This window comes from Larus michahellis, chromosome 4 (assembly GCF_964199755.1).
Source record: "Larus michahellis chromosome 4, bLarMic1.1, whole genome shotgun sequence".
Classification (NCBI taxonomy): domain Eukaryota; kingdom Metazoa; phylum Chordata; class Aves; order Charadriiformes; family Laridae; genus Larus; species Larus michahellis.
The window spans coordinates 32415328-32429080 of NC_133899.1; the positions used below are offsets into that span (position 1 = coordinate 32415328).

The 13753-nt window shown below is 40.8% G+C and overlaps 1 protein-coding gene across 1 annotated transcript in view; it reads right to left on the reverse strand.

Annotated features, from left to right (window-relative positions):
- Positions 1–10260: 10260 nt before the first annotated feature.
- ADSS1 (adenylosuccinate synthase 1) overlaps positions 10261–13753 on the reverse strand; it is a 30989-nt gene continuing 27496 nt past the window's right edge. Inside the window, exon 13 of the mRNA XM_074583831.1 lies at positions 10261–13593. Coding sequence (XP_074439932.1) covers positions 13541–13593 — 53 coding nt within the window. The 3' untranslated portion in view covers positions 10261–13540. The remainder of the gene's footprint in view (positions 13594–13753) is intronic.

Here is a 13753-nt window from a genome sequence, read left to right on the forward strand (position 1 = left end):
GGAGCTCCCAGGGACCTTCCGCTGTCATTACGTGACAGCAAATTACTACAATTAATTTCCGGTTTATACCTAAACTGCCAATAGCAGTCCAAGTATCCTTTCATGGATTAAAAGAGCTAGGGTCAATTCCAAGTAGCAATCAGTCTGGTTACTATGTATATTTTGAAAATACCTTGTTTTCACCAGGGCAAACAACCTTTAAAACTGGTGTTGCTGTTCCTGACACAATGTTTTGTGTCATCTGAAGAACGTAATCAGTCATGACAGTTGTATTTCTTCCAGAGAGGTTTCCGAATTGAAATCCTACGGGTGCTAGGACTCTGGACAAAATCACGACCAAGTACAGGAGTAATTTTTCCACCAATGAATACCAAAACCATGCTTCCACTGGCTGCTGAACTGCTACTGGTTTGCAGGTACAACCACGCTGATCTAATACAAGTTGATGTGATTTTTTTTTTTTTCTTTTCTGTAGAGCAGATCATCCCAGCCTTGTGGTCTGTGGAGCAGAACCTGCAGTTGTAATGCACAGTAATTCGCGGAAGTCCCTTCTGAGTTCCAAAGTTTGATTCCTGCCACACTTTCTTTAGCTGTGAAGATTTCTACTTTGGCTTTTTCTGCATGTACTTGAAATGCATGCTTAAAGATGTTCAGCAGACAATTTTCCACTACACACTGAAAACTCATGGTATCCTCTTTAAGGAAATTTCTTTGTAAATATTCATTAGATATACACTCTGATGTCCCTGAAGCTCTCTGAGGAATATGGAGCCCTGTCAGGATAGAGGGCAGCAGATCACACATTTTGATTAAGATGGCATAGGCTAAGTGTGAACGGAACTCAATTGTCTGAGAACTGGATGAGATACGAAGAAAAAAAGTTAAAAGTGCTGTTCTGCTTGTGAAGGAGTGCTCAGAAATGCTGATCTCGGAACACGAAGTAGATTTGAACAGCGGCAGTACGTGCTGCAGCGCTGCTGCTGGTGCTGTCATTAAAGGGTGAATTTAAGGGTGTTTTCCCTGAGGGCTGATTATATTGGACACATGCCACTGCCACCCCACTGCAGGGCGGATGTAGAAATCTTCTGTTGCAGCCCTCAGGTGGTGACATCTCTTAATTGCTTCTCAACCCTCAACCTTAACACCACCTACTGATCAGTTATTTCCTATCTGTAAGCTATAAAGGCAAAGTAATTCTGTTTGCTCTGTACCAACACACCTCCGCATCCTACTGGGAGGGAACTCGTTCATCTGCCAGTCTGTTACTTGGTACCCAACAGAATGATTCTGAGTGTTTTATTAGTTTCATAGCAGTAAGCCTTGAGGAAGACCCACTGGTGATTTGGAATTGGAAGAAAGGCTGAGATCTGACCCAGCAAAGCTTGCTGGCATTGAGCATTCATAAAAACTAATGCTAACCATTTCCCAGGTTAGGTAATGAGATTGTGTGTTACATTATGCAGCTTCTGAATACCAAAATCCCAAACCACTAACGGTATTTGTGAAATACAATGATTTTGGTTTATCCTTAAAAACGTGTTTGTGGAATAAAGCAGAGAATAAAAAGACAGCCTTTTTCTTGCTACTTTACTTCTCCTGTGCCTGTGTGAATATTACAAATGGCCTGGCCGATAGCTTTGTCGCTTACAGAACAAAGAAAAAATTGCATTTCATTTTTTTCCCCAATTGTTTCCATTTCCAGTAATCAAACTTCTAGAACAAAATGAACTGGACTATGCTTGCTAAGTCCGTGTCTCCTAATATTCTACTTCTACCCGTGCTTCAAGAAAGTCAGGGCAGACACAGAAGGACGCTGGCCATAGTTCACTTTCATTGCTTCTAGCATTTTAGCATTCAGAAATTTTCTGAGCCGAAATTTCCATCTGGATCTTAACGTTTAATAGTTGTCAGTAGGCCCACTCTTCATTGATTTGTCCTGTCTCCTTCTCAAAACTGGTAACATTTAATTTCTTATTTTGCCTAGCAAGGTCTACAAGTTTGCCACTTTTTAACAAGTTTGCCACTTGTTAATTTCATTAGGTGTCTCCTATGTCTGGTTTTATAAAAAAATAGTGAATAACCATTCCCTATTGACTCCGCGTAACATCCAGGACTATAAAGGCGGCTGCCACATCATCGTCCTTCATTTTTGATTTCAGCCAAAATATTTTGTCACACTGAAGCATTGCTTTGCAGTGTGTCCCGATCCACATCACGTGCCACGTCCCGGAGCGCAGCACGGGAAGCCTCCCACGTGCACCATTGCTCTTGAAAGGGGTTGGGCTGCGTGGGAGGGAGGAAGGAAGACCCGGGTGCCCCGAAGCACCTCTGCTCTGGGCAGCAGGGCACAAGGTGGCCAACTGCACCCCGCAAACCTGAGCCGCAGGGTACAGCCAGCCTCAGGTGTCCTTTTCCGTAGCTCTCATAGCCTCTAACGTCCTTCCCAAAGCGGGGTGGCCAGCGGGCCAGCTGCGGGCATGCTACGCATCTGGACAGCATAAATCTAAAGAAGTTTTCTTCTGGGTTCCTCCCCCACTAATTCCTAACGTCCGATTTATCATTTTGATTACTACTGAGGCACCAAACCGGTGCTTTCAGGGAACTATTCATAAATGGCTCGCAGCTTCGCTCCCCTGCGTGCTAATCCCGTGGTTCAGAACCCAGCGCTCTATGGATGTAACTGAGGTTATTTTTCCCCCACGTGTTACTGCCTGACTGACACTGCCCATTTAGCACCTGTTTGGTAGAGTGAGAGCCTAGAAAATACACAGCTGTAGCTCTTCCCAGTTGGCTTTTAGATTTGACTTTTAACAAGAATGTAGCACGTCCCTTCCTCGGAGTACTTATAAATACATTGACTTGCCAGAACCTTCCTCAGGTTTACTGATACAGAGTCCTCAGGATCACACCCTTTGTAAAAATTGGCATAAAATTCCTTTCGCACTGAGAACAATTTAATTAAATATATCACATTCAGACCTGAACTACAAATAGGCTTTGCCTACAGAATGCGTAGATTTAGATTTTAAATACTCCAGTAAGCAATGACAGATTTTAAGATTTTTGTTTCTGGTCCGTCTGTAAGACAGTTATGATAAATGTTTACCTGTCAGCCAACGCTTCCAACTACTCCAAAATATAATTAGAAATAAACAAGTAGACAGAAACAAAAATCAGACGGTGTAAATCGCAGACATTGCAAATTGAGACTAGAGCTTTCTTAAAATGAAAAGAGCTTACAAAGTTGGAAAAGAGCAAATTGAGGAAAATTCTGCCTTCTGTTTTACATAGGGTCAGACAAAATATCCACATTGGCTGATTTGGCTTTGTGAATCTAATTATTCGTCAGTCTTATTTCTTCCTGTCTATGCCTTGTTTTCCAAGCAAACTTTATCCATTTACTGTAACAAGTGTTCCATTTTAGGAACAGGTGGCAGATAAATAGCAATCCAGGAGATTATATTAGCCATTAAACTGTTCCAAATGCCTAAGAGTAGGTTCCCATAAGCATTAGAAGACCTTAAAAATACATTATCCTTCTCTTTAAACTCAGGAGTTTCCTTAATGATTCCTCTCTGTAGTGATGTAAAAAGAGTGTATTTTGTCCAACTCGTTGGTTCTTTTCTAATGTCTTAATGTAAAACGGTGAAGGCAATGTTCTGGAAATTCTTTTAAGTGGAATATATACTACAGTAGCTGATATAGCGTAGCTGTGTGGAGTCAGCCGGAGTATCAGGCTGCGCACACATCCTCTGTGAGGAGTGAAGTAAAGCACCAAGTCCCATGCACTCGGTCCCTGGTACTCTTCTTTCTCTGCTCTGCAATACGGATTCGAAGGTTAAAACAGCCCTCCTTTTACTAGAATAGCTGGGGGCTCTTTCCTTTGTTTCTGTTCCCTTTTCTTTCCGTATGGTATTGTAGTACGTCAGCGCTAACAACCAACACGTTTACAACTCAGATCAAAGGGCTACACACACTTCAGACGTTCTCTGTTCGTAAGTGCACGTCATTTTACTATGACTCATTAGCAACAGAGTTCGTGTCCTCATCTTGATGAGTTGGTTCGCACATCAAAAAACCTTTGATAAACCAGTGCTATGCAGGATTAAGGGCTGGCTCTTGAACTATGCTGCTGTCAAGCCAAGGTTCTGCCACCTTGGCACGGCAGCCAGTACTCGCTCTTAAATTAGCGTGGCGTGGTTGAATTTCATAGCAGGTTACTGTTCTGCCAGCTATGAGATACACCAGTGCTGCTCCGTAAATCAAAATACTCCAAGGTCCCGCTTACACTAGAGGGCACTCTCAAGACTATAAATCGGTATTGCAAAGAAGGTGTTATTGTTCTGCTGGCAGCAATATGCCTGGCTTACAAGGAGGCTGCTTTCTCCAAGGTGGGGTTTTTTTTTTTTTGGTGATGGTTGTTCCTGGCCTTCCCAGTTGTGTGCCTTAATTTCTGCTGCACGCACTTTCCTTTTATTTTGCCTCTTTCTAGATTCTTTCAATCTACCAAGAAAAAATGGAAATTGAGCTCTGACAGTAAGCCACACTTGAACTCTTAACGTGGTGCCAACAGTGTTCTGGTTTCTTCCTCTGCAGGCAACAATGTTTTTCATTTAACGCTAGGTGGTTGTCCTAGGAATTCTTTAAATCTCTGTTCAAATGGTGCTATTCCATTATCCAGCGTCGATTTACCTGGAAGAGGCTACAGGAACCTCCACCCTTTCACTAATCCCACACAATACAAAACATCCCTCTCCTTCACATGGTACGGGAAGGGCTGGGCAAAACCCTTCCTCCCTCTACACTGCAGCTGCATCAGCCCAGGTCTCGTTATTTTGTGGGGGAAATAAATCCTTGCTCTGAGACAGCTTTGTATGCTGTGCCTTGCACGCTCACCTTTATGCACTCCTTAAAGCAGCCGTTCAGCTGGAATGACCTAGAGTACATCACTTCAGCTTGACAGGACTATGTCCGCACCATGTCCAACAAACGGTTCCCCAGCAGCAGCCCACAAAGCGTGTTTATTTTAAATATGTGTGGCTGCATTGTCGATGCTGGATAGAGAAGATCTCTGTCCAGAAAACAGAAGCTGCACAGTCAAAGCCAGCCCCTGAACGTTGCCAGGATAACATGCCGCACCTACAGGGACCGTCGCTAGGACTAATGTGGAAATTTTCTTAGTACAGCCTTTTTGGTTGAAATCTGTTTACAGTGGGAAGTCTTGAAGGCGCTCATTCTATCTCTTTGCTCTCTGCTGAGCAGTTCCCTTGAGTGGTGCGATATAAGCTAAAAAAGTAACGTTCAGTCCTAGGCCTACCATCCAGGGTGCCAATTGATAGAATGAGACTTTTCTGTGCTGCTGGCATGTTTCCCCAGGATGGAAATCATCAATACATTTTGCGTAGGGCTCAGACTTCCATCAGTACCAGCTTTGGTATTTTAATTATGCAGTGTGGTGCAAATCAATCTCTAATAGACAAAATGTCTTATCCCATTTGTAATGCCTTAACTAGCAAACGTCTTTTATTTCTTCCACTTGACCTCTTTTTCATGTATATTAAAATGCATTATAGCTTATTATATATATTTATGCTCAGTACTTTCCTGCCATGTATATGCATTCATCTTTTTTTCTTTTTTTCTTTCTTTTTTTCTGCATGAGAATTTCCGAGAAGATACTGGCGTGACACAATCGTATTTTCTTTTCTTCTATTGTATCTTTCCTACCTGCAAGATTTGGAAGATCTCCAGACAGATGGTGAAAGCGTTCAGCATTGTCTCTGTTTCTAATACCGATTCTTTACCAGTACGTTAACCCTAGGCAGGACTACCTGTACATGCAAATATATCACCACTGAAACTGCTGCAAATATAAAACTGTAATATTGGCATTGCATAACTGACTGAATAAGGGAGCAGAGTAGCCTGATGTTCCTCCTGGCTCTTCAAAATTCACAGCCCTCTGGTGTTTGTCCCAGACACCGGTTATTCTTTTGGCCTAGTTCAGCACCCAGCATGTGAACTTGCTGCTGTTTTATTCCAGCTTCAGTTCTTCTGGCAAGGTTGGAGACACTTCCTTTGTCCAGCCCCCTATTTATTTCACTACACAATATAAGCAAGTAGAGAGATCACCGAAGGTATGTTCTTATTTTGTCTGCAGAATGTGTATACTTAAAATCAGTGGACCAAATCCTCAGGAAACGGGTTTGCCATTTTAGTTACCTTTACCAGTAATCTTCTTTAGAAGCTGTAGATAGAAACTTAATGCTGTTTCAGAATGGCAAGGCAAATCATTTGTGAACTTACTCAGTAAATGTCTTCAAACTATATTTTATCTCATGTTATAACCCCGATAGTATGGATATAAACTGCATTCCTGAATTCTGAAAGAATGGATATGCAATTGCAAGACACGAAGAAATGCTTCTAATAATCTTTCAAGTTGAGAGTGGTATTGTATTATCTGAGAATCGAAAATGTAATAACTTTAAAGGTGGCAATGGAAAAACTATGCTGACAACCAGACCCTTAATAGTCTAGACTCAGTAGTTTGCAAGACTTTGGCAATGTTTTCAAGGAAAGGCTCACTGAAAACAAAGAGGTAAAGGTTAAATGGAATAAAATGCAAAATAGCCTTAAAAATAGATAGCCCCTAAGTATCTTGGATAATAACTGATTTTATGGACAAAAGAAATGCAGTGGTTCTAATCTATTCAGATGTCAACAAGCACTTGATATAAAACCATAAAGAGAATAATTAGTTATTAGTTAGTGATTAGTATAAAGTGAACAAAGAGCTGGATAAAGGAAGATGGAACGGCTAATGTTCAAAAGTTGTGTCCATATTAGCAAGCAGAGCAGTCCTACAGGAACAAATATGCAAAGCAGTTGGTGCTGAGGACTCAGCATCCACATTGCAGGTGGAGGGCTGCTTCTAACCAGTTCTTGCGTGGCTCCACGGACTGAACTCTGATCAGCACCCGGAGCATAGTAGGGGCACTGCCGGAGAGCAACTCTTGCACAGTTTCATCCAAAAGGAACCCAGTTTCCATGCTGGATGCATTGCTTCATAATGCAAACCAAAGCGTGGAACAGTGGTAACTATTGCAGAGCAGGATGAAGCCACCACAAGGGCACAGCCTCAATGGCTGGAACAACTGAAGTGGAAGAAAACTGGAGTACAAAATGCAAAGTTCAAAATTTGAACTGCATTGCCTATTTTTGATGCTATAGGATGCGAACTAAGCAGTAATCATAGAACTGACATACATGTGACTGTGCACTGGGACCATAGCTAGCCTTATCTGTAGCAAGGCACAAGAATGTCACATTGCCTCTCCAATTCTCCTTTTCTACTTCACCCATTTACTAAGGACACAAAACATGTCATTACAATGGATGCCAGCGGTCATTTAGCATGAATTGGTGGTACTACTCGCCAACATGAGTAATGGGAAATACATTCCCTCCATCTCCTGGCCATAATCCCCCTCTTATAGCCCAGTAAGCTTTATTCAAGATGCAAATGCATCATTGGCTCATACGCATCCTGGCATCTGCTGTAAACCTCAGGTTCTTTCTAGCAGAGCTGCTCCTCAGCCAGGTGCTTCCCAGCCTGTACTGAGACATGGGTAACGCTGTGCTTCTTCCTGAGCTTCATGAGCTTCCCGTTGCCCAGACCTCAAGCTTATCAAGGTCTTTGCCATTTGTTGTCAGCCACTCCTGAATTCAAAACTCACCAAAGGACAGGTTTCCGTTCATGGCAGAGCGCTGCACTATTTTAAGGATCCCAATGGAAACATAACTCTAAATACAATAGGTTTGTAACTGGGAGGTTCTTCTTCAGAAGCAAAGAACACCACGAAACACCCTTTTATGATAGTGACTGGTAATAAACTTTTGCTTACCAAGTTTGTGATTTTCTCAGGCTCACCAAAGGTTGACTCCAGCAACCGTTGCACGGGACCATCTCCATTTACGGGCCAGCCGGGCTTCCACGAACCTCAGCGCCGAACGCCATTTCCACTCATTTGAGGCATTAGGCCCGGTTAGCATTAAAAGTTCTGTCTGATAAAGGGGAAGATGAAGATGGATACTGCCACCTCTGCTGGAAGGGCATGTATAGCTGACTGTATTCCACGGTCCTCAAGAAACACGTCTCCAGTGCTTCTGCCCAAGGTATTTTAAGGATTTCAGCAACAACACAAACTGTCTGAAGTGCTCCAGCACCTATCAAGCCCTGTAAAGGTATCTCCTGAAACCTAACACTGTTGTCTGAGGCACTATTTACAGGCCTGTAATGTAAACTCTGGTGTACGTACTCAACCTCTGAAAGGTAATGCTTGTCAAAGGACAGGTACGTTACCTCAAGACTGTGAAAACATTCAAATACCAGTGTTATTTTTTTCCTGACAAAAGACATTTCCTTCCATTTTTGTAGACAGTGTTAAAATTTGTACTGTTTCCAACCACTGAAAAATGCAGCTACTGGATCAATTTTTTTACATTAAAGGAAGCCATAAAGCCTATGTGCTTACAGAAGATCTTTCCTAGTTTTCTGTTCGTGTTTTTTTTTCTTACAGTCTCATAGGGCTGATGGGCAAATATTTAGTGCACAGTCTCTACTCCAGAAATGTACAGATATTAGTAACACATGAAGATGTTTTAGAAAAACTGATTTCCTGTAAGTATATGATTAAAAGGCAAAATCCTGAAATCCTTATTTAGACTAGACTTATCTACACGGATAATTTTTCCCTTTAAATTTGATCAATATGTAAGGGTCCAGCCAGCCACAATCAAGAATAAAAGGTGCTCCTTACCAAAGCTCCTTTGTGATGGACCTGTGATTGATTCGGGAAGGAAAGAACCCATCTTCTTACCTCCCCGAAGCAGGCTGTACAGCAGTTCGCACACACCATGAATCCCACGCAGTACTGCGACGGTTGAGCAGGCTCCATGCCTCAGGCACCCTCTTTTTCACTGGCAACACGGAGCTAATAAAGGTATGAAACCAGCACTAACAAACTCACTTAAATTAGTAGTCAACAAATCCACAGGCTACTTCCCTTGATACAGTGCCTATACCACAAACAGGGACTTCTTCTAAAGTTAAGGTGGTCAGAGCTGGATTTTCTTTCTTGCCCGATGCCCAGTTAAAAGGGTGATGTCAGCTCATCCTTTTTGCAGACACCCAGCACTCGAAACCAGCTCTCTGCTGGATACCAAACGTTACCATAAAGGAAGCTGGGCCACTTCCACGAGAAATAAGGAGCGGGCTAGAGCTTGACACCATGTGAAGTATTACTAGAAGAGGGTAGGGGCAGGAAAGTCATCTATTAATTGCAGCTTTCCACAGGCAAGATGGTGACATTGTTCCCACTTTTACCAGGTTAGGAGGAAGGAAACAATATAGACACTCGTAAGACTCAGGTCTCCAGCTGACAGACAACAGGTGGACCAGTAAAAAACCCACTGTTTTCACAGTGAGTAACTTCAGCAAAGAAAGACTCCCTTAGTTTTGGGTTGTTGTTTGGTTGGTTTTTTTTTTTTGTCGTTGCCAGCGTCACATGGAATTAGATGAAACTGCTTCAAATGCTTCGGCTACCAAAGACCATTCTACACGAATTCATAACTGCAAAGGAAACGAAGAAACAGAAGTTAATTAGCAGAGCAGTTGCCATGCAGCTCTCGGACATTGCCCCGAACTGTGTACTAACCTGCTGTGATTTACTGGACAGGTGACTCACCTGCTGCTCCAGACTTCTTCTAAAATGGATGAGAGAGAGAGTGATTTCTAGAAAGGCTTCTGAAAGTCCTAACACATTTTAGAGGTGATAATTATGTTATCTGACTCAGTATCTACACTTCCTTTCTAGCACAGTGCTGTTGATAAAGAACTATATGGAGTTCATGTTGTTCTGAGCCAGCTGGTACGGCAAGAACATTTTTGCATCAATTAGAAAATGTTTTTTCTCTCCATAAAATCATTGTTCACTCAGGCAAGCTAACTAAAGGTGACTAACCATGAAACCCCATGGTAAAGGTGGATCCCTCCTCAGTTTGTAAATGGGAAAGTGTGACAAAGTTTACAGAATGCATAAAAAAGGCCACACACTGAGAATCTGTTGACTGAGAGAAAATATCCATTCATTCAGTGATGCTGCATGTTATTTTTTAGAATCCATGAAATATCGAACCAGGTTTTTGTATGAGGTGTATTCTGTTAAAAAGAAAAAGAGAGATCGAGACCAAGCACAGTTACTTTAAACTGGTTTTAATATGTCTTTAAGGACAAAATAAACAGGTGTGAATTCAAAATTCATCTGAAAAAATCTGCATAAGGTGTAAGCATATAGTTTGCACATTACTATGGAAATGCTTCATTTTCTTTCCTTTTATAAAGTGCATTATGCCAGAACTGTAAGACCATATATAGCCAAATTAAAAATTACAAAAGCTTCAAAATCCTATACTGCATGTGTTAGGAAGCATACACCTGACTATGAAGGCCATGTTGTAAGGGTGAGAAAATATGTCAACTACATTAATGTGCACGAGTGAATCAGTAATTGCTACTTTTAAAAAACTATGATCTCTACCAGAAATTATGCCATTTCGGTAGATATTTCCCCTTATTCTTCCATCCAGATATCTAACAGGATGATGCATCAACCAGTTTTAGTCATTATTATTGCATTTGGCTGGGGAGAAAGAAGAAATTAAATTCATCACAGTGATTTGTTATTAAAATTAAATTCCAAACGATACAAAATAACACACATGGGCAACAGCCAAAATGAAAGCACTTTTACATAAAGATGTTCTTATTAAGCATTGTGTCACTCAGTAGATTAAAGATCTCTTCCATAAAAATCTGAACTTATTCACATTTAACTAAATGATAACGTATATGAAATTCAACAGGAGTAGAGTTTTCATTTAAAAAATCCATGCTATGAAATGAAATGCATGATATTATTTTTACAGTAACAGAGTAAGTCATGGGATAATTGCCAATTACATCCTGCCCATTGACAACATCACTGGGTTTTTGACGAATCCTTGAATGCAGAGACAGGCGACGGGGACCTAATGGAGACTTAATGGAAAAATTACTTCATGGAAAATAAAAAGATTAAGTGAACAAGACAAAGTAATCTTGTGAAAATTAAGCTATAAAACCTGATTTTTTCACTATGCCAAGTACTTCATTTGGAGTTGACCATTTAATCCAGTTACTCAGCACACCAAGTGGCTTGTCACTGATTGTGGACTTTGCCTATAAATTAACGAAAGCTTAAATATAGTGGCCACCCCCTAACACAAATGCACTGATGAAGATGGGGCCGAGAAAAGGAACAGGTCTAGATCATCCAGTAGGCAAATGTCACAAGGTTAAGCCATGTGAAAACAAAACTTAATTACTGTATCTCCGAGGATCTTTACGCTTAAATTACCTCATATAAATGAGGCACGTTTCACAGTGCTTGTAATAATTAGCACTTACCAAGCACCTTTCAGAAGTGTTTCACAAACATTAACTAAGGTCAGAAATCTCATTGCTCTTTCATTAGAACACCCATAAATATGACAGGGAGAGCTTCCTCATCAATGCAAGGACTGCACGGCTCAATCCAGGGATCTCCAAAAAAACTGTAAAAGAGGTGAGGATGTATTCCTAATTGCCATTATACAGAATGCAAAAAACAGCAGCGGGGAGATTAAACAACTTGTTAAAAATTGACAAAGGAATTGTGGCTGGATTAAGGATTCATGGCTTTGAGCTCTTTTTATTTTTTTAAGAGATAAAGAGTATTTGCTTGTGGCATGAAGCCACAGTCTACGATGATCTGGGGTATGAAGAGACTGCACTGCAGCCGGAGGGTGTAAGAATTCTGCCCTACAAGCAGCAATACATCCATAAACAATTAAATTTAGTGCTTGCTATATGCATGTACCGGTACTTTTGTAATTGCTTCTTGACACAAACGGGTTTGAACATTAACCGTTATTTAATACTGAGTGAGAAAAGACAAGGGGGATGAGTACGACACATGATACTCCAGATAGGTTTTTCTTTTTCCCCATCTCTGATGTACAGAATATCACTGTTTTGTATCCTTGGAGTTATCGCCTCAGGAAAGGGATATTTTCACACACTACATAATGGCATTACTGGGGTTGTGATGCCACTTCCACAGCCCCTGGGAATGATACAAAAGTACTGTTATAGCTCTCTGAGACATATTAGAAAAGGAACATTTATTTGGAAAATTCCACAGTTAGGAACTAACTCCTTTTCCAGTGTATTCTTTTTACACTACGAGAGGTAGGCCTTTTTTTGAGAGCCATTATAAATGAGAAGATCCGCAAAGAAATCCAAGTGTATTCTTGAAGATTCGGGGACCTCTCCATGGCTTCTACACGTCCCAACCCCAGCTGCCACATGTCATCCCCTTCTATAAATAGGCATTACATTTTGCTGAGGAAGGTCAAAATGCGTGAGGGGTGTAATACTGCAGCAGTCATCGTTAAGTCATGCATTGATTTATTCTTGGAAACCTAGGAGCTGTGGAAGTGAGCGTGCCTTATGGAGCTGCAAGTTCCAAGTTCTTCAACAGATAACTAAAGTGAAACTTTGGAAATTACAGTCACTGCATTAGCAGGAAGAAATGCCTTAGGTTCGCTGAGAAAACACAGCGTGCTGTCTCAGCTCCGCTCTCCCTCTGTGTTTTGTACCTTGAGGACTCTCTTCCTTCCACCTTCACTCGCTCCTTCCCTACTGCATGAAATAAAGACCGCACATCTGACAGTCTCCACAGGGGTTGTCTGTTAGGACACAGGGTATTTGAAAGAATTATTACACAGGTCAGCTTTCTCCAGTTTGGCCCCTCTACAGATGTTATCTCAGTTACTAGAATAGGCTCTATGATAAAAATATTTTAGCTGCTCTCCATCCATTTTAGTGGGTCATTCTATAACAATTATAGATAATTGTGTTTGCTTTGCTTTGTGCAGTCAAAAACACCTACCTAACTTTACTGCCTTTTACAGACCGAAAATCTGTATAATCTAACCAATTTAAGTACACGGTATCCATCTTATTGCTGCCAACACAGATACATAGATATTTTAACATTTAAAGTTGAAGAACAAATCCAAGCTTCACAATTCTAAAGTTACCCAGTAACTACTGGAAAAGGCGTAATATTGATGTCAGCAAGAAGAAATAACTCTATGTGGATGTAAAATGCTTTCAAATAGTAACATGGCTCAAATTTAAAAAAATATTTTTTTCCTTATTTCATTAAGAATACTTTTTAGATTTTATTTGTTTTTATGATGGCCACCAAAGAAATTTTACACTGAATTTACTGAGAACTTAAATAAAATGTTACAATACAGAATATATGCTTTGTTTCTATTCAATTCCTAGAAGAACATGTTGGTGTTAAATACCATCTCCATTTAAAGAAGCAGCAGTAAGGAACAGATGAACGCTAAATTGTGCTTCTCATCACTGAAGTTCTTCATTTGTTTAAAATAGCTGGATCATCGACTCTCTTGATTTTCCAACTCCGACCCATTTAACTAGGGAGGAAACACATCTATTAGGACAAAGTGAGGGTAAATATTATAATCAATAAATTGCAATAATTTTGAGCTTTCATCACGCTTCACTACAAACAGGCCGACTTTGTGCTGAAACACAAAGCTAGGAAGTTTTTCTGTAAAAAAAAAATACATCACT